Below are 21212 nucleotides of genomic sequence, written 5' to 3' on the forward strand. Positions count from 1 at the left end.
GCCTCCGAAGTCAGCTTGTTCTCTCTGAGACTCATAGTATCTCAGGAAACCTGCATAACCAGGTTTATGGGGACATTATGTACCTTGCCACTCACTCTCCAATGGCTTCCTGTGTGTGTTCTCCATACAAATTATTTAGCTGGGCACCGATGGCTCATGCTAGTTACTTGGTTAATCCTAGTAATCCTAATACTAGTCAATCTTAGTTACTTGGGAAGCTGAGATCTGAGGATAGCATTCTGAAGCCAGCCCAGGCAGACACGTACAGAGGGTCTACAGTTATATAAGCCAGGTAATGAGTACATTCTCTGTCACCTCTCCCTCATTTTCTCCCAGCTTTTCTCTCCCAATCCCTCTCCCCCCAAATTGTATAGTTCATTGTTCATTTCCAACATAATGTCTAGTGAGTATCACTGCTGAATTAGTACATCCTTTGTCCTACTGTTAAGGTTCAATTAAAAAAAATAAAGACGTAGAGAGAACAGTTAAGGAAGTTACAATAAATAGATGGCTGGTAGAGGAGCATCCTGAGTAGCCTCCCACCCGGAAGGAGTTCCGGAAAGAGAACAGAAGATGCAATGAAGAGCTGTGAACAGATATTTAAAATAATGTTCTGGAATTGGAAAGCTGGGCTTTCACATTTAATAGCTCCAGCCAACAATGCATGAAAAGACCAAGCTACGATGAGATCTCATAGTGCTTAAGACAATGGGAGACCACAGAAGCTGTAAGAGAAGAAAAACAGGTCATGGGTAAAGTACCCACCACCAGCAGAGTGGGGAGCAGAGCCTCCCACAACTGCATGGAAGTGACTGTCTAATTTACATACCTAGCCAAACTGTCACGTAAAGGATACATAGGTTCAAAACATCACTTCCATGTGCCTTTACTAAGGAATGCTAGAAGATACATTCTCACAAAACAGCAAATCAAGAAAAGCACAGGTGATCCAACAGGGAAACCATCACCAGCCTCAAGGTGAAAGGCAAGCCCTGACCACCACCTAACTCCAGGTTCAGGATAGGAGCTGGCCTGCAGGCTCCTGGGAGGCCAATGACACGGCTTTGCTTACAATAATCAAGTGAGTTGGACAGCGGCAGAATTGAAGCTGGTTGAATTCCTGATAACTGAGAACTAAGCAAATGGAAATAAGCATAGTAAGAAACTCCATGTGGGAAATAGCACAAGTGAGGAAAACCAGCCAGGCTTAGGGGGTCAGCTGTCCGAATAACATAAACACAGGCTCCTGGGTTGGAAAGTGAGAGACTGGCGGCAAGCTGATGTGCATGCCAATAAGTGGTGTGTGATATGGATGTGTACACGTGTAAGTGGCAATGTATTTATGCAAATGTATGCTGCATGTCTGGTATCTGTGTCTATGTGGGGTGTGTATAGGAATGTATGTCTCTTGTGAAGGCACATAAGTATGCATGTGTGAGTTTTGCATATAATTGTGTTGTATGTATACAGGTATGTGCAAGGAACAGACATCTATGTGCTGTGTGTACAAATATGTACTGCATAGTGTGGCATGTGTAGGTTGTATGTGGAATGTAGGCAAGGATGGTTGTTTTTGACATGTGCAGTTGGTATACACATGTGGTGTGTATACCAAGTACGCGTGCAGTGTATATTAGCATATGTAATATATGTATAAATAAATCTTTGTGCCTCACACAGGCATGTATGTGGTATAAGTACAATTATGCATGTGAATGTTGTATGCAGGCATCTGTATGTATGCATTTTGTGTGGCATATGCATGTATGCAAACACTGCATGTATAGTGTCTATACTGGCATCCCATGTGGTGTGCAGCTATTGGTGTGATACATGCCCATGTAGTTATACACAAAACATGTATATATGTATGTAAAGGCATGTGTATGGGGTATCCAGGTATGCTTGTACACCCTGGGGTGCAGAATGAAAAATTAATACTCCTATTTCCTAGTGGAAAGTCAGTAGGTTAATCTCAAATCGGAAGTGCTAATGTAAGCATGAAAACTCTCTTCCCACAGGGTTTCAGGGGCATGGACGTTCACTTACCACGTCTTAGCACAGATACTTGCACTTTGGAGGACTGGTTCCCTGCTGAGGAGAAGACAGAGCAGCGGTACTCGGTATTTTCCTGGATGCTGTCCTGCAGCCAGCTGAGCAGATGGGTCCTGCCATCAGGCAGTGCATGGGCCTGCACAGGCACACACATCTCCAGGACATGTCTGTTTTTCTCCCAGGTGAGGCGGATGTCCTCAGGACCTGTAGGCACATGGACCATCTCCATCCATGTCCTGAATCTCAAGACTCAGGAACTGCCTGATGGGGAAAGGGGTCTCCCCAGATGAAGGGTTCTGCTTCAGCTGGAGCACAATTGACTTAGAGCAGTTTCCGATTTAGTTCCTGGACTTTGTCTGGAACTCACCCAATAAAGGGTAGGAAAGGGCTAAAGATTCTTGGGACCATCTCTTCCTCCTGGCTTCCTGTCTTCAATCAAAGCACACCATACACACACACAATCCCAGTCTATATAATTGGTTTCTTTCTACTCAAGTGTTTTAAACTCTAGCCACAAATTATTCCATCTATCTACTAGTGTATCTGAATATGTACCTAAACATATATGTATACACATTTATCTCTAAGTCCATCAACTGGGGATTATAGATACAGGCTTTCCTCAGTGTCTGCAGAGGACTGGCTTTAAGACACAATATTTAAGTCATATATATATATATATATATATATATGTATATATATATATAATATAGTATATAATCTACATATATTTACTGTATACTTTAAATCATCTCTGGATTACCTAGAAACCCTAATTTAACACTAATGCTATTAAATAGCCGATATACTGCATTGCTTAGGGAGAGTTATAAGAAAAATGTCTGAACACATTTAGTACCAACTCAATTTTTCTATTTTTATGAATATTTCTGACCCCTGGTTGACTGATTCATGGGTGTGGAAATTGCAAGTGTTCTTTTCTTTGGAACTGCTTAATGTCTTCATGATATCATGTTTGATTAGCTATTCCCCAGCTGATGGGCAGTTAGCTTCTTAAAGCTAATTTTAAGAAACTTCTTAAAGTAAAAGAAACTCTGGCAGTATCAAAAACTCAAAGAATGACTATAACATCAAATATGAATGTCATAACTAAAAGAAACTTAATCTTGCATTCTATCCACCAGCTCCCACAATGGTGAGGACAGGGGCATCTGGAAGGTTCTCATGACCAAACCATCAGATAAAGAATCATGGTAGATCAGGTCAGAGATGTACACTTTTGGGTGTGGGCAGGAATAGCCTGAACATATTGCAAATTCCACTGTAATGAGGATGATCTTAAACATAGGTCATACTAGTCAAATAATGGGCATCATCACTAGGCATGAAAAACTTTTTAAAGTACTTACATTGCATTCCTTCTTTTTAAGCTATCCAACTCCTTTTGAATGCAGAGATTGAAGAGAGAGGGAAATGGGTTAAAACCAATCTGCATGATAGGTGTCAGGGGGACAAGCCTGTAATGTTAGCTATTCAGGAGGCTGAGATCTGAGGATCATGGTTCAAAGCCAGCCCAGGCAGGAAAGTCTGTGAAACTCATACCTCCAATTAATTATCAAAAGGCCAGAAATGGAGCTGTAGTTCAAGTGGTAAAGCACTAGCCTTGGGCAAAAAGTCTCATGGACAGTGCCCAGGTCCTGAGTTCAAGTTCTAGGACTGGCACAAACCAAAAACCATTCTGCCCCCATCTGTGCTATGCCACTGGTGGGCACCAGCAGTGGCTACAAATCCAAATCTATGACAACATAGCTGTTCATGTCCTGTATACTAAGCTCATGAGGTTTCATTTTCCCATCTCCCATCCAAGGCCCTGCTGGAAAGACCACTTGTTTCTTCCCTGGGCCACTCCAGGGCACTCCATCATCCAATCTTGCCAGGATGGCCTGGCTGGGGTGCTGCCCACAGCCTCCTCATCTGGTTGGTTTTTTTTTTTTTTGGGGGGGGGTGGCAGGTAGTAGTTACAGAGTAGCCTCCTACGTGGACCTCTATTGGCTCTCTTGGTATCAAGTGTATGGCCCTGAAAGGAAGTCCACTGTCTTCTAGCTGGGAATGAGGATGTCATCCCCAAGGTCAGTCCTACTAGGTCCCATAGTCCTCACATGCTCAAAGCCACTTCTGGAAATATTCTGCTCTCAGCTATGAGAAAGCTCTTAAAGCTTCAGCAAGCTTGGGGTTCTCATCTATCAATGCTCACCCTGACCATTTCACTCAGGCCTGCTCTGAGAAGCTCAGGACAGGGCAGTTCTAGGAGCCTCATTTTCTAGAAATCTGCTTATGGTAGCCCCAGACCTCATGTGATTCCCCAGCAACCATGTGATGTTTTAACTTGCTCTGGGTTCTGGGCAATATGAGCTGCTGGCTCAGACTTCACTTGATTTTGTTCTTCTCAGACTAGGATTGAGAGATACAAGTACAGAACCAAACCCCATCCCTATGCAGCTGCATTTGCTACCTCGACTGGAGCCCAAGTCCAAGTGTGTTATTCCTCTTCATGACCTATTATCCACCTTACTGCAGTAAGGTGGATCTGAAGTTCACCTCCTCAAGACATCCCAAAACACATCCACATGGTCAGGACTGCACCTACAACTGGAGACACCTGAGGACTGGATTGGCTCTGACACTGGGCATCCTAATCCATCCCTAAAGGATGTGGGGCTTCCATCCAAAAGTGGGGGCAGCCTGGACAGAAACTGGGAGAGGCCTGATGGCTGGAACCTGTCAATAGCCAGAGGGAATCCTGGAACGGGAAATGTCACAGAGGCCACTCTCCTGGTGTGCCCTCCTTTAAGGCACAAGTGACTAGGTTAGGGCTATCAAGGACTTTGCTGCCCAACCCCCACTTTGCTTCCCACAAAGGTCCCAGAAGGTCTGTGGACAGAGCAAGATAGAGGTCTGAGCAGTTGGGCTCAAAAGGATGCAGCTGCCCATCAATCAGGAGGCCTAGCTACAGAGGAAGGGCTTCTGCTGGGTTCAGCAGTCCTCGTAAATGATCCAGGCCCATGCAGCAGCAGCAATGCAGTCATATAGTGGCAAGTCTCATGGTGACCCTCACATACAGAACCTGCCCCAGGACATTGTGTGGCAAGAGTGCTTTATAGATGTGACTAGTGAAGGATCTGTATAGACCTTGATCTGGATGGGCCTGGGTGTATATGTAGGGATTGTGCATGTATGGAGTGTCGAGAGTGTTTTATGTGTTGTCTAGTTGGTTCGTGGAATGCACAAGGCATGTCTAGGTGTGGTTTGATATACATAAAGGGTATACAACATGGGACTGAGGTGTGTGTAGTATAGTATGTGGTATGCATATGGCGCGATACACAAATGATGTATGAGTGGGTGATGCATACACGTGGTATGGTGTGTGCACTGTGGTATATGCATGGTAAGAAGCATGTGTGTGTTGTGGTGGCATGCGTGTGGTATGTACTTATGGTATATGGTGTTAGATGTGTATGCTGTGCAGTATGGCATGTGATAGGTATATACTGTCAATGTGTAGTGGCATTTGGTGTATTATGTATAATCTGTAGTGTTGTATTAGGATGTGTGATATGATGTGGTCTGTGTATAGTGTAGTATTTGGGGAATGTAGGTATATGTTAAGTGTGGGGTACAGCAACAAGGTGTTAAATCATGTAGTAAGATGTGTTACCTGGTATTTGGGGGTATGTGGTGGGTGTTTAGTGTGGTGTTCAGTGTATGTGTGTCACAAGTGTGCATGTGGTTATTTGTGTGGTGTGTGTAGTATTTGCTGAGCCATCTTGCCTCAACACATAGTGAAACGTAACGAACTCAATCCTACTAGTCAGTGGCAGGATATGTAGAGAGCAGTGGCAGACCTGGACTAATGGTACAGTACCACTGTCAGGTATCAGGGCAGTCACAGCTGCTGTTCGTCCTATGCTGGTCAGGATGTGCCAGGATGTGCAGGCAGTGAGCTGCTCTGTGGCCAGCCTGGGTACTGCCTTCAACAATTTGGGCAAAGGCCTGAGGAAGGGCACTACCTTGTTCTGCCCATCCTGCCTGGCACTAAACCACCGGGGGGGGGGGGGGTAGGAGGAGGGGGGGGGGGAGGGGAGGTGGATTAGGGACCGTGGTGAGCCATTTTCAGTGGCCTAGCAGGGATTGACTCTAGTCACAGGTGACCAGTACCCTGGACATCTCTCCAGAACACTGTGGGCTCATGAACTGTTGACCCACCTGCATCGCATGCCATGCTATCCTTTCCTGGCAACTAAGTCACACACAGTACAGGGCACTGCCCTCCAGGTAGACTCCCACAGGGAAGCAGGGGCTGACCAGACCATCTGACCCCTAATCAGCCCTCACTGGAGGTGAGATGCCCCTGCGATAAAGGTCACCAGCAGAGCCATGGGGGGTAGGAAGTACCCAAAGAAGTGCAAGATTTTGTCTTATTGGAGAAATGGGAGCAACCTTCCAGGTCAAAGTTAGAGAACTGGCATTTGTACCAAACCTGGTCCAGGGTGGTTTCTGTCAGTATCTGCCCATCATTACACGACATCCATTACTGCTTTTACAGCACGGTGCCCGAGCTGAGTAGTTGTGATGGAGACCCCTCTGCTGGAGTCACAGTAAGTTCCAAATAGTCAACACCTGGACCTTTGTGGTTGACCTCTGCTTTATCTGAGGAACAGCTTTGTGACGACTGTTTACAGTTCATTTCTGGATAAACTGCTGTGAAAGTAAGCTACAACTTGACCCCAGAAGCACAGCCATGAAGGCGGAAGGAGCTAGAAGATGGAGTAGACATGGAGAGGCCCTCCTCACATGCCTCTGTGATTCCAGTGGCAGTCAATGGGGAGACAGTGACAGACAGGGTATGACTCACCTACAGCCTGGCAGAAGAGATGGAAGGTTCCCAGCGCCTGCACCTGCTGTGCCTGGTCACCCAGGAAGGGTGGCAGCAAGGTGACCTGCATGCTGTTGTGAGGCCCTGAGCCCAAGGCTGGCCAGGGGCTTCGGGGAGAAGATGAGTTGGGGCCCAAACAGGACAGGGATGAGGAACCAGGAGGAGGGAAGGGCTTAGGAGATGAGGCTGCGAGACAGAGGACAGAAAAGAAAAGGGCACTAAGGAAGAAGGTAGTCAGGAACAGATCGCATGCTAGGGAATGCAAAATGCAGCAGGAAACAGACAGGTGGATGAGGAAAAGGAAGTGCCCAGGACTATACCGCCGGAGCCATCACACAAGTAACTAAGTAACAGCCTGCCCAAATCAATGATAAGGCTTCTCATTTATTTGGGTACTTTCCAAATATATACAATTCAAAGTAGAAAAATAAAAAGAAAGTAAATCTTATCAAAACACACATGTTGCCACCAAAATGACCAGATCACATCATGCTGGGGTGAGGCTGCCACACAGACACACAGAAACCCAGTTTATTGCTCTTTGCCATGGAATAAAAGTCTCCTTCTAATGGGTGCTTACAGACTGGGGATGTGGAGTGTAAGATGGGTGTGAAAATCGTACCGCCTGTTTACATCTTTAGGGACAGTCGTAGAAGTCATCTGGAATGAAATGTTGCTGCATGCCCAAGGATGCCGTGGTCTTGCCCACAGCCGGTAGCCCCATCTACCCGGCCCACTTTTCTTCCAGGAGGACAGCTCTGTGAAACCGAGGAGCAAGGCCACAGGGGACGCCCAAGGACAATGGGTATGAGATTAGACAGGAGGTGTTCAGACAACCAAAATCATCTTTCCAAAGGCTCTGTCCATGTGGACAGGAGATTTTGAGTGGCAGCATTGCCGTGAACTTGTAAAATGCTTCTCCTTTACACAGCCCAATTCTATAGCCTTCTGTTACACAAAACCTGCCTTGTAGATGTGGGGCAATGTTCTTTGAGAGAGACCGAAAGGGGTGAGGGGGAAAGAGAAGAGAAAAAAAAAACTGTCTAAAATGATGCTTCTCTCAAAGAATAAAGAAATCAGTGTGTTCAACAGGTGGGTTTAGGTCCACATTTCTAAAAAGCAGAAAGAATGCCTTCAGCAAAAAGAGTCTATCCCTGAGAACCTTAAGCAACATAAGCCACATTGCATATCATATAACAAAATGTAGAAGATGCACATCTTCTAAATATTAAACATCTGCTCCTGTAATTATAAAAAAAAATGACCAAAGATATCAACATAATCAAGGCAAAAATACTAAAAAATAATTAAATGGAAGAAAAGAATCGTGCCAATCTGGACAACAGGCAAATAAGTTACCAATCTGATAAACTAAAATGTCATTTCCAATCTGGAATTAAATTATATTTTAGTAGCTGCTACAAGAAGGGGAAGCGGAAGGGTCACTCTTCCCAGCCAGTGGAGGTCACCATCTTTCCCCCCCCGGACAAAAAAAGGGCTTAGGTAACTCGGTGCCACTACCCACAGGAACATCTTAAAGTACTCCAACGACTGCAGGACTTGAGACTGGGATGCAATGTTTTTCATTTTCCAAACGGACAAAGAGAAACAAGTCACAGCTTCAACTCAAGAGAAGAGACAAAGGGGTGAGGTTTGCTGCACAATCTTGAGACTCGGCTACTGCACTGGTTAAACACTAAACTCTCCACACACAGACTGAAAGACACAAGCAGGAGCACACAATGGGGCCTCAGTCTCCATCGGCATCTGAGTCAGCAAACTTCAGTTCACACTTGACGTCGAACGGCTTTTCCCTGGCAGAGAGATCATCGATCCTCTGTGAGTCCTCGCGGTCTGTGGGGACTTTGCTGGTGATGGTGTCCTGCTCTGTCTCATAGCCGGTGTCCAGAGCTGGCTTGGGATGCTCTCCATTCTGCTGGGAGAAGCTCCCGGGCTCTACTAATGTCTCCTTTACACTTTGCTCTAGGTCAGAAAAATCTGACTTGGGCTTCTTCTTCCCAAGCAGCAGGGCTGAACGGAATTTCAAGCACTGTCCGGGCAGGTAGCCCTTGTAACAGTTGTAGACCAAGAGGCAGAGGAAGAGGATGAAGATGAAGAGGAAGAGGGACATGAGAAGGCGGTTGTCACTTGACTTGAGATACACTGTCTTTGCTGAGTGGAGCTGTGGGACCTTGTTGATGACCTTTGGTTCACAGGAAGTGCTGGTGGGCGGGGGCTTGGGAGGTGAGGTGACAGCAATTGGTGTGGTGGCCTGGATCACTGGCGTTGGGGCAGATGACTCCAGGGAGGATGCCGCTGACATCCTGGGGGTTATTCTTCTACCTTCTGTCTGAGAAGCGGACAAAGTAGTGGTCACTGGGGTCCGTGGGATGATTTTTACCTCCAGGACATGCTTGGTGAGCAGCTGTGACACTGTCTTGTTCCTGACCCTCTCCTCTGACAGGCACTGGTATACCCCATTGTCTCCCTCAGACAGGTTGAAGATGAGCAGGTTTTTCCTGCCCACAAGACCGTACTTAGGGCTCTCAGCTTTCAAGACACCATTCTGGAACTTCCACACCACCTGGGCCAGGTTGGACTTTTGGGAGCATTTGAGTTCTGCTGTGCCACCATGCTTGAAAAAATGCTGCCGGAAATTTTCTTTACTTTTATCTGGAACATCAAGATAAATGTGTACAGCATCAACAACCCTCAACTGCTTTCAAATATTGGTCAATACCTACAGACGACACAAGAGTCTCATCCACAGGAGCAAGATGGACCTTCAGGCCAACCGAAAAGATAAAAGACATGCGTGAACAAAGCAAGATATACCCTGGCTAGCAGCCCCCCAGATAAGGGCTCTGAGCAGCAGAAATCCCACATCTCACCCCAAGTCCCAGGAGAAAACTCATCAGGCTGGTGACAGTGAGCAATGACCAGTTATGCATCTGGATGGCAGTTATGTGTCTGACTGAGTTAGATATCAAGTGATTATGCTAGCAGTTGGGGAGGCCTGAAATTGGTGTTGGTCTTACATTTCTTTCCTGTTTCTCCTCTGCTCAGACAGAGGAGGGATGGGTCCTGGGCATCCTAGGTCAATTCCAGCCCTGGCTTTAGCTATATCACTATCTCCCAATGGTCAGCCACAGAAAAATCGAATCCTGATGGGAAGGGAACACTAGATGAACTAATTATGGGCTGCATGTCTCTTGTCTGAGGCGTTTAGGACCAGAAGGATTTTTGGAATACGAATTTGTTCAGATTTTGGAATATTTGTATTTGTGAAATGAGATATAGCTTGGGAGGAGAACTAAAACCTGAGCATGGGATTCATTTGTATTTCAAGTGCATCATAGACATAGGGCCCACAGGTAAATTTATAGAATATTTAAAATGATTTTGTGCAGGAAACATGAGTTTCATGGTGTGAAATTTTCTACTTGTGGGTGTCACATTGGCACTCAAAAAGTTTTCAGTTTTGTGAATACTGGGTTAGGGCTGCTCAGCCTACACTCAGGACTACTGCCTCTCATTCTCAGTAGGTGATTGTTTTGTTTAAGAAGCTCCAGCTAAGCAGAACAGAAAAGTGAAAAGTTGGAGTCAGAGAGTGATTTGTAGTATAACCTACGTAAGTACGAATATTTTTCCTGTAATCAAGAAAGTCACAAATCAAGCACATGACATCTGAACTCTGATCAAAGGGGAGAAAGAAAAACACACATTCACGCACATACAAATGCCACAGAGCTGAAGCACTGGAAATGGTTGGACAGCCTCGCTGTTCCTGAGGGGATGGTACAATGGGGAGCACTCACCTGGGCATGAGGACACATCACCGCTCATCTCCTGAATCCAAGCCCTGAAAGGCAAAGGCCTCCTGTAAGTCACTGCACACTCACGGGGGAAGGGTCCACAGTGCCCTGTCCATACCTGCTGGGGCCCTGGGCCTCATGAAGATCCACACAGGCATATGTGGATGTACTCCAGGCACAGTAGGGGTCACGTGCCAGCACGCAGTCCTCACAGCTGCTATGTTTCCTGCAGAAGGCCAGGGGGACCTGGACCACTCCTGAGTTCGAGCTGGCATAGACAAACTTCCTGCCCTGTGTGCAGAAGGCGGAGACAGACAGGCATTAGGCAGATATCATAGACAGCAAGAGCTCCAGGCCTCTGTGAGAATGACAGAGCATTTTTGAGCACTGTATGAAGGGGTAAATGAGCACCCCTCCACAGGATGAAAACTGGGATGACAGCAGACAGAAGACAGAGCCCAGTCCAGACCTGTACAATGCCTCTGTGACTCTGTATTGAAAGTAAGTCTGATTTGGGGCACAAATACCCACATGCTATCATCACTCTTCTGCAAATCCAAAACCATTTCAAAACCAGTATCAAGAAGTAGTCTGGCCAGCAGTGCTGCGGCCACTGCTTGAGCTCCTGGTTCCTTATGGTTCACCATGATACCTGTGCCTTGGGTCCTACCTGGGCTTACCCGGCCCTTTTGTTTCTTACAGTATCTGTGCATACAGCCCTGCAGACACGTAATGGAACTATCTGGCCAGCCCATCTAGAGCTCCTTTCCACCCCACTGTCACACAACCTTCATCCCACTAACAAGAGACACCTTCATGAACACTGACACATTGGCTCAGAAAACCATGTAATGTGCACATGTCATATGCATCCAGATACATAAAAAGGGACTCAGGTATCTGTGTACCATGTTCACAGCAATCAAAGGATGGAAACAGATCAAGTGGCTACCTGTAGATGAATGGACAAACATGGTCTATGTAGACAATGGAACATTTCTGGGCCTTAAAAAGGATGGGTAGGACTGAGAAGATGGCTCAGTGGTAGAGCGCTTGCCTTGGATGCATGAGTCTCTGGATTCAATTCCTCAGCACCACATAAGCAGAAAAAAGCCAAAAGTGGTGCTGTGGCTCAAGTGGTAGAGCGTTAGCCTTGAGCTGAAGAGCTGAGGGGCAGTGCCCAGGCCCAGAGTTCAGGCCCCACAACCAATAAAAAAAAAAAAGGATGGGTAGTCTAACATATACTATAGACTTTGTGCCAAGTGGAATAAGCCAGTCACAAGAGAGATGCATAACTTTACTTATAGGAATTGTCTACAGTAGTAAAACTCAAAGAGACAGATGAAAGAATGGGGGGAGGGGCTGCTCAAGGGCTGGGGAACAAGATGGAGAAAATGTGGACAGAGTCCTAGTTCAGAGAAATGAAAAGTTCTGGTGATGGAAGGTGGCAATGGCTGCAGATCAAGCAATGTATTTAAGACTGCTGAGCTGTATACCTAAAAAGTGGGTGGGGGCTGGGAATGTGACTTAGTGGTAGAGTGCTAGCCTTGAGCAAAAGAAGCTCAGGGACAGTGCCCAGGCCCTAGGTTCAAGCCCTAGGACTGTCATACACACACACACACACACACACACACACACACACACACACACACACACACACACACACACACACACACACACACACACACACACACACACACACACACACACGTGGGATAGAGGCTGCACTAGTGACTGGTGTCTGTAATCCAAGCTACTCAGAGGCTGAGATCTAAGGATCACAGTTTGAAAAGGCACTTAAGATTCTTATTTCCAATTAACTAGCAAAAAGGCTGGATGTGGAGCTATGGGAGAACACCAGGCCTGGGTGAAATAGCTAAGGAACAGTAAGTGCCCAGGCTCTGAGTTTAAGCCTTAGTACCAGCACAAAAAAATAAAAATAAACAAAACAATGAACAAACAAAATGGGATAGTATACTTCAAGTCTGTATTTTTTTTCCTATGATTGGAATGGAGCCCAGGGAATTGGATACACCAGGCACATGATACACCAGGGAGCCCCATCCTCATCTACATGTGTCTTTACCATAATTAAAACCAAATCCTGCCATGATAATCGGAGGAGACAGTTCATGATGAGAGCCTGCCTCCACCCTAGTTGTACAACAGAAGAGCTGTGCTACTAGCCCCTTCTGAGCCTTCACAGGAGCTGCTATAATGCTGCTTCCCTACTTTCCTCTGTGAGCAGAGGAAGGAGAACATCTGACAGGCAGAAAATAGCTGCTCCCTGTAGCCATGGTGATACAACCATGCATGCAAATCCACCAAAGCTAACTGACTTAAGAAGAAGGCATGGGGGGCTCGGAAGGTGGCTCAGTGGTAGAGTGCTTGCCTTGCATGCCAGAGGCCCTGGGTTCGATTCCTCAGCACCACATAAGCAGAGAAAGCTGGAAGTGGTGCTGTGGCTCAAGTGGTAGAGCACTAGCCTTCAGCTGAAGGACAGCTCCCAGGCCCAGAGTTCAGGCCCCACGACCAGCCAAAAAAAAAAAAAAAAGAAGGCATGGGACACTAAGGGCCTATGCAATCTTTCTCACCTGCCCTAAGCAAACGAGTCACAACCCCGTGTAGCGGAGGCTCAAGGACCCCAGCAGGCAGGGGCTCCCAGGGCACAAAGGTATAAACCCCTGAAAACAGAATAGGGAGGATTCCACATATACGTTGTTACAGTTTGGTGCTGTGTGCACCTGCCATCAGGCAGAACTCAGTCACACAGGTATGCTGGGGATGCTGGCCAGACAGAGTACTTCATACCTATGATGAAGAGCTGATGGAGGGGGGTCCTGCTGGGTCACTAATTTGCCTATCTCCACAGGACCTCCTGCAGCACCTCCTTCTCAATAGAAACTCACACTAGCTCTCCAGTTTCTTCCAAAGAACAGTGCGCACTAGGTCCCCAGTTCCTTCCAAAGAACACTGTACTATAGATGCCTCCTGGGTGCTTGTGCAAGTCTGGATGAAGCAAATGTGCAACCTGGGAGCTCCGGATGTTACTAGGGAAAGGTCAGAGCTGGCTTACACAGCCACTTTCAAGTCTTGGCCCCATTGGTCTCTGGATACAAAAGGGAAAACAAACACAGATATTTAAGTCTCTGGAAGCTCACAGACCAACTAGATTTCCTTTCTTCTCCTTTTCAGAACTAGTAAGTAAATGTACTTTTTTCATGTTGCAAGAGGATCAAGGAATGAATCTGAAAATCAGCCACAGTCTCCTTGGGCTTTGTGGACACAGCTGGGGAAGAGGGTGGGAAGACTTTGGAGGGATGTTTGCAAACATGCAGCTGCTGAGAGGCCAGCTTTATTTTCTCTACATGGAATGATGTCTGTGTAATGTGGGCAGAGGCCCTGGGTACTCTGGGTCTTGGGCAGGCACCAACTCAGGAAGACAGTGCACTGCAGGGCCAGTGTGAATGTTCATCCCTGCCACAGGCTGCTCGAGCAGTAACCTTGAGATTCTCAGCTACAGACATTATGTGGGCCAAAAGTCAGAGCAAGGCCTTGGAAAGGAGGAAGAAAACAGGACAGGACCAGCAATGGACATTACAAGTATGGCCCAGGTCACAGCATAGGGGCCTGCATGAGGCCCTCAGGAGACCCTGACAAGGAGAGGAACATCCTGGATGACAGGAACATGACCTTTCAATGCAGGCAGGTAGCAGCCCAGTTCACAGATTCTTCCTGGATCCTGAACCTCATGAGATTCATGGAACCCTCACAGCAACTGTGTGTGTGTGTGTGTGTGTGTGTGTGTGTGTGTGTGTGTGTGTGTGTGTGTGTGTGTGTGTGTGTGTGTGTGTGTGTGTGTGTGTGTGTGTGTGTGCCTGTGTGTGTGTGTCTGTGTCTGTGTGTCTGTGTGTGTGTATGTCTGTGTGTGTGTGTATGTCTCTGTGTGTGTATGTCTGTGTGTGTGTTATATGAGGGGTGATTTAAGACCATTTTAAGAAGAGGAAACAGAAGCACACAAACTGACACTTGAGGGCCACAGCAGTCAGGATCTGAACTTGCCTGCCACAGCAGTCAGGATCTGAACTTGCCTGTGTTCTGCTCCTCACTGTTGTAGCCCAGCTGTTGTAACACTTCCCACACTCAACATGACAGAGGACAGCCAGTGAGTCAAATCCAACCTCTACCCCCCTTGGATGTTTCTATCCTGCCCCCCAGTGAAGAGATTTGCATTTCTTTTTTAAGGGTGAATAAAAATAGTCTTTTGCTTCCTATTAAACTAGCTTGGTGTCCACAGACTGGTTTACTCTAAGCTGAGCTCAGGCAGTCAAGGTTCCAGCCTCCAGAACGTATTGTCAGTTTCTTCCTAGGAAACATTTGCTTCCCTTAGTTAGGAAGGAAGTGTGGTGTTGACATAGGTGAGAACTGTAGAGTGACTTGCCATTTCTCTTACAAGTTCTTCATTGATGAGTCTCTGTACACGGTGACATTCACCTACAAGTCTGCAATCTTAAAGGGTAAGGACACAAGGACATGTTTTCATGGGACAGGACCTGTCTCAACTTGGCATCTGCCATCCGCACCAAGGGCTCAGTGAAGTTTTGTTCCGCCCCCCTCCCCCATCTCTGTCTGCCTCCTTCTGATGTTTATAAAACAGCATTCTATATAGACCCAAAGGCCAGCTCACCTGAGCAGCCATACTCAGGCAGATCAGTTTACATCACAGACCTCAGTAAACGGGCCACCAGCCCTACTACCTTGGCCACTTTACCTTCTTCAAAGACAGTAGTAGGGTTTGGACTGGCTCAGAGTTCTGGAAGAGTCGTGTTTCCTCAATGATGTGGACATCGTTGTCAAGGCTGACAGCTTTGTGGAGGGTGCCCCGATCTGCAAGATCAAATCCCCAGGTAAATGAGATAGCCCCAGAAGGACACACCTAGGTCAGCAAACGAAGGTCACCAAGGTCACTCAGAGGCAAATGCTCCCCATTGGGCATATCCAAAATACTGTCTCAATGAAATGCTGAGACTAAGAGGACAGTGTTGCATGGACATGAAAGAAAGCCAGGTGCCAGTGGTTCACTCCTGTATTCCTAGCTACTTGAGAGATTAAGACCAGGAGGACCATGGTTTGATACCACATCAGGGAGAAAAAGGTTGGTAGACGCTCTTCTCAATCCATATCTGGATAAAACGGAGCATGTGTATCATGCTAAGCGGTGTGGGAGGTGGAGAATGTCAGTCTAGTCCAACTCCAGCAAAAAAGTCTGTGAGTCTATCTCCAAAGAATGAAGATGCATGTGGTAGTGCACAGCAGTTATGCAGGCAGTATAGAAAGCCTGAAGTAGGCAGATGGTGACTGCAATGAACAACCTCAACAACAGATCCCAGTCTAGCAAGTATGAGGCCTTGAGTTCAAGGCTACTACTAATCCCTTCACCCCCAGCCCCTCCCCCACAAAAAAAAAGATTAAAAAGCCATTTGCAAAGTATTCTTATTTTCTCATGAAGTATAAGGCCCTATAACATGTGAAATCAAACACTTTTCATCAATCAAGTTGACTCTGAGAGAGTGGAGGCTGATTCCACTTGAGGCAGCTCCTGGGCTCCACGGACTCTCCAGAGATTCATCCCAACAGGGCTACAGGCAGGTGAGGAAAGGGCATATGTCAGCTGGGAAGCGACAGGGGTGGGCTCAGAGCCCTGCCACCTGCAGAGGCTACAGGCCATGGTCCAGAAATACTGGTTCTAGAAGACAGATGAGGAGGTGTGCCTCCAACAGGTCAGGACCTGTCTAGGTCCTTCAAGGTTGCAGTGACAGGCCCATCAGCACTTAGGAAATGCCAGGCTGATCAGAGCTCATAACCACCACTTACAGCATCATTCAGGTTCCTCACAATAGGGATTTCTTTGCAATGGCCAGTTCAGACACAGATCAGGATTTGCAATCTTTTATAAGCTTTCCAATTGGCTAATGGACAGAAAGACCTGGAAGCCCAGGTATTGTAATGTCTCAGAAATCAGTTCATAGTATCACAAACCTCTTGTCACCCCTAAGGATTTTAAGTGGACTTGACACAGACATGCTGTGACTGTGAAGCCCTCAGAACCCACCTGTGCTGATAAACATGACGTCATAGATGGTTCCATCCAGGGCCTGGGTCCTGTCCACCACGATCTGGGTGTAGTTCACATCTTTTTTGACTAATCTGGGCTTGTTGTCTATGGGAGTTACTGAATCATCCATCAAAGGGTGGTCTTTGACAAACTGAAGTGTTTTGTCTGGTAAATTCAAAGAGCTGGTGTAGTTGGCTGCACGTGCCTCGCTGTTGATGCACTGTGAGGGCAAAAGTTTTCCTGGTTAACATGCCTGCCTGTCATCAACCAACCACAGTATTGGGAATCACGTAAGGTATAGCACTGGGAGAGACACTGAATGTCTCCAAAGAAGAGTGACAGGAGATACCTGGATATCTGATTCCCAGGAATCAGAGGACACAGCACATTCACAGGATAAAACTGTGCTTTTGATGCATAATCAGAATAGGAATTATCTATCAAAGAAAGACTACTAAGTGAAAACACTTTATCATTTGATAGTTTTCCCCTAACAAGAGAAGCACAGAAAGCATTGCTGATGAACAGTCTGATCCTAAATAGCATAAAAAAGTAAAATGTCAAGAATGTTTTGGGTACCAACCTCCTGATGTACATTAACCTAAATTCCTAAGCAGCAGAGGATATATTTACTGAGCCCAGAAGAATGATGACAGCGTCTGTCAGACACTCAAAAGATACAGTCCTGGGAAAGGACTGGGTCAGGGCCCATCCAAGAGCCATATCAATGCCCACCTACCATGTGGGAAACAATGACTGGACGATGAGATCAGCCTAGAATGATTAGTTTGTTTTACCTAAAATTGACTACTTTTTGTAGGGGAGAAAGTAGTTCATGACAGTGCAGAAAACTTTGTGGAGAAATTCTTTCTGAGTAGGAAACTAAAAATGAACTAGTCCCTAACTGTATTATACAATGTTACTTTTGCAAAACACCCCGCCAGTAGCATATCTCAGTCGGGGAGAGTCTTGTAAGACCCATTATTCCACACACAGAAGCAAACGGTGAAGGAGAGCTGGGTTCCTTAGCAATCAGGCTCAGCAGCTGCCTGGCTGGGTGGAGACTCTTCTGACCAGGGGACCCACAGAGAGCTCTGGCACCCTTGTCAAGTTTCATCTTGTTGGACTCAACCCTTGGATGTTAACAACAGCCCTTCTTTCAAGCTACCCCGCTGCTTACCGCTCCAGGCCGCGGAGTAGGCACTGGTCCATTGTATCGCACCCACTTAGTGTGGGACTGCTCCACTGTGGTGCTCTGCATGTACTTGCCACGAGAGAAAACTGCTTCCACTGTGGAGAGTGTGTAGGCACAGACTGCTGACAGCCCCACATTGTTCCTGCAAAGGGAGGCTATGTGAGCTTACAGAAAGCAGTAGACCAGCAGGGAGAGCACATATCACACCTGCCAAAGGCACTTACAGCTGTGGGGTGAAGAGCGCATAGAACACAGGCTCCTTGAGGTCTGGGGCCCTTAGCACAAAAACATCTTGCAGTATGTTGAATATCAGGCCTATGTCTTGCTGGGAGCAGATCAGTTTGGCCTTCAGGAAAGAGGTCCACTTCCTCTGCAAGGTCCTCAGGCCTCCTTGGTCCCCCTGGAACAATGAGTAGAGGATAGGACAGGGGAGCTTAGATGCCCTGTAAACAGGTGGTCTGCATACAGGGTGCAATGTCCACCCTCACTAGCTCACAGCATGGCCTAGACAAGCTTTGCTGAGTGAAAGGAAAACAGATAGTTCTGTGCTAGCTTAGATCAGACTTTCTGGATCAAAATAAATACAAAAGACAAAAGAAAAAATCCCCTCCCTTAAAACTCATCTGATAACAACGGAAACAACTAGTCCACAGCACACTGAATGCCACTGAACTCTGGCTCTGAGAAGGCTCACTCTTGGCTCCAGGGTTCTCAAAACTACAACTTGTAAATGAATAATAAGGGCCTCTAGTCTTGAAACCTATCTTGGGTGAATGTGTGAATGTCTCCCTTTGATAGATCCATGTCTCTACCTCCATTCTACTTGCTGACATATAGCTAGAATACAGTGGGCATACTAGATTGTCCTTAAACACTGTGCAGTTGCCAGTGACTGAGAGATAACAACTCTCAGGACTTTGTGGTTGGGAAAGAATACAACTGATTGACCTTATCCATGGTTACCTTCCCATGGTTTCAGTTATGGAGATCAGAAAGTCTCAGGCTTTTTTACTGTGTGTGCTGATACTGGGTCTTGAACTCAATGTCTGGGCCCTGGATATTAGCTTTTCTGCTCAAGGCTGGTGCTCTACCACTTGAGCCACAGCTCTACTTCCAAGATTTTGCTGATTAATTGGAGTTTTATAAACGCCTCAGAGTTGGCTTTGAACTGTGATCCCCAGATCTCAGACTAATTAGATAAACTTATAGTTGTGATCCACTGATCTTAGACTTTTAATATTTGTTTTCACAATTTTGAGAGAAAATACATTCATGTAAACTTAAAACAGTATGTCTGGGGCTGGGAAGGTGGCTCAGTGGTAGAGTGCTTGCCTTGCACTCATGAGGCCCTGGGTTCGATTTCTCAGCACCACATAAGCAAAAAGAAAAAAGCCAGAAGTGGCGCTGTGGCTCAAGTGGTAGAGTGCTAGCCTTGAGCTGAAGAGCTGAGGGATATCGCCCAGGCCCAGAGTTTAGGCCCCACGACCGGACCAAAAAAAAAAAAAAACCAGTATGTCTTCATCACTGTCTATTCATGGCTAATGTTATGTTGTACTTAATTTATACTTTACATTTTACCACAGATGTGTATGTATAGGGAAAAAAACACAGCATATATGGTTTTGGTACTGTTCGTGGAGGTCTTAGACTAAATGTCACATGGGTCGGGAGGGAACCATTGCAATGTGCAGGCAGAAGAATAGGAGATAGAAGAGCTTTGTTTATTTTGAACACAATGATTTCACATCTCTACTGTGAAATCTAGGAGGACAAACGATGAATGTCATAAGAGAACCACATTTTTCTTTCTGAGGTTTCAGCAGAGGAAATGTCCAGCACGTCTGGGGCCATGTGTCTCATGGGCACTCAGGTCCTGAGGATCAGCAGAAGGGTCTGAGTGCATGGGGTAGCAGAAACAGGAGCCTGTGCTTACACTGGCCTCAGTCCAGCATTGAGAACAAGAAAAGGATAAGAAAAGGACTCTATGGGAACAACAAAAGCTACGTTAGACCTGCAACTAGCACTTGTTGGGGGTATACTGTTGGATCCTGTTCACAGATACTCCTGCACTTCCCTCCTTCCGGACAAGATGTCAAGGACAGGGTCAAGTCGGGTCTGCCTGGCCACAGAACTGAAAGAGGGGTAAAAGGTGGCAGTGCAAGAGCTCTTCTAGCCAGTGTTACTCTAAGGGCACCTTGAATACTCACAGGGAGCTCTAGCCCCTATAGTGCCCACACAATCTACAGTCTTGGCCTCACATTAAACTAGCCTAGATATTGGTAGTACCTAGGCCTAAAAGATAAGAAATTGGCCCTCAATGAGTGGGGACAACTGAGGGACTAAGTGATCCCTGGCTAGAAAAAGTCTAGGCAGCTCATAAGATGCTAGGCAGACATTCAAGTACCTGGAGTATACGCTTCCTATCTTGGAAAGTAGGCTGTTAAAGAGAAAGATGTCCAAAGTACCACTCGGCACCACAGGCATGAGACTTTTGACACTGCCATGAAAGATTCCCACAGAGATCACCACACTGAAGGGTCATTTGGTAACTTGGTGTCCGTAAGAGCTTCCATGGGGGAGGCCTGACAACTGGACCTGGTTCTATGGGTCCTAATGGTCTAACACCTGTCCATTCCCCCAAAGTGCTGGCCAGGCCACTTTAAAGTTTGTTAACTCAACCCAAGGGAACTCCCCTCCCCAGCACTGGGGTTTGGCATCAGGCAAGACTTTGTACTTAGTAGGCAATCATTCTACCATTTCAACTACTTCACTACCTCACAAAAGTGACCTCACAGCCAGGTGCCCAAGAATCATGCCTATAATCTTATTGATGCAGGATGCCAAGACCTACAGGATCAAAGTAAATAGGCTGGGGAGAAAACTCCATAAGGTTCTATCTCCAATTAACCAGTTAAAAAGTTCAGGCTAGAGGCAAGCCTACTAACTAACTAAATAAATAAATAGATTAATTTAAAAGTCATGATCCAAGATCCTGCAGTATGTACTATGAGCTTTAAGCCTGACATTTTAGTGTGGATTTTGCCTCTTAACCTTCAGCGTAGGGCACACAGTTCATAGTTAATGCAGTTGACTGAGACCTCAAAAGTAAGATTCTAATTCCCATGGAGTCTGATG

General features: G+C 46.4%; 1 protein-coding gene across 2 annotated transcripts in view; it reads right to left on the reverse strand.

Moving 5' to 3' along the window:
- Positions 1 to 7316: 7316 nt before the first annotated feature.
- Positions 7317 to 21212, reverse strand: part of LOC122113891 (semaphorin-4D) — a 96236-nt gene continuing 82340 nt past the window's right edge. For both annotated transcript variants that reach the window (XM_042687048.1, XM_042687049.1), the window contains 7 exons: positions 18302 to 18477; positions 18063 to 18219; positions 16880 to 17102; positions 15539 to 15654; positions 10886 to 11058; positions 10771 to 10814; positions 7317 to 9625 (listed from right to left, as the gene is read on the reverse strand). In XM_042687048.1, coding sequence (XP_042542982.1) covers positions 8703 to 9625; positions 10771 to 10814; positions 10886 to 11058; positions 15539 to 15654; positions 16880 to 17102; positions 18063 to 18219; positions 18302 to 18477 — 1812 coding nt within the window. In that variant the 3' untranslated portion in view covers positions 7317 to 8702. The remainder of the gene's footprint in view (positions 9626 to 10770; positions 10815 to 10885; positions 11059 to 15538; positions 15655 to 16879; positions 17103 to 18062; positions 18220 to 18301; positions 18478 to 21212) is intronic.

Source organism: Dipodomys spectabilis, unplaced genomic scaffold (assembly GCF_019054845.1).
Source record: "Dipodomys spectabilis isolate Male_0828 unplaced genomic scaffold, ASM1905484v1 ptg000098l, whole genome shotgun sequence".
In the NCBI taxonomy this organism is placed as follows: domain Eukaryota; kingdom Metazoa; phylum Chordata; class Mammalia; order Rodentia; family Heteromyidae; genus Dipodomys; species Dipodomys spectabilis.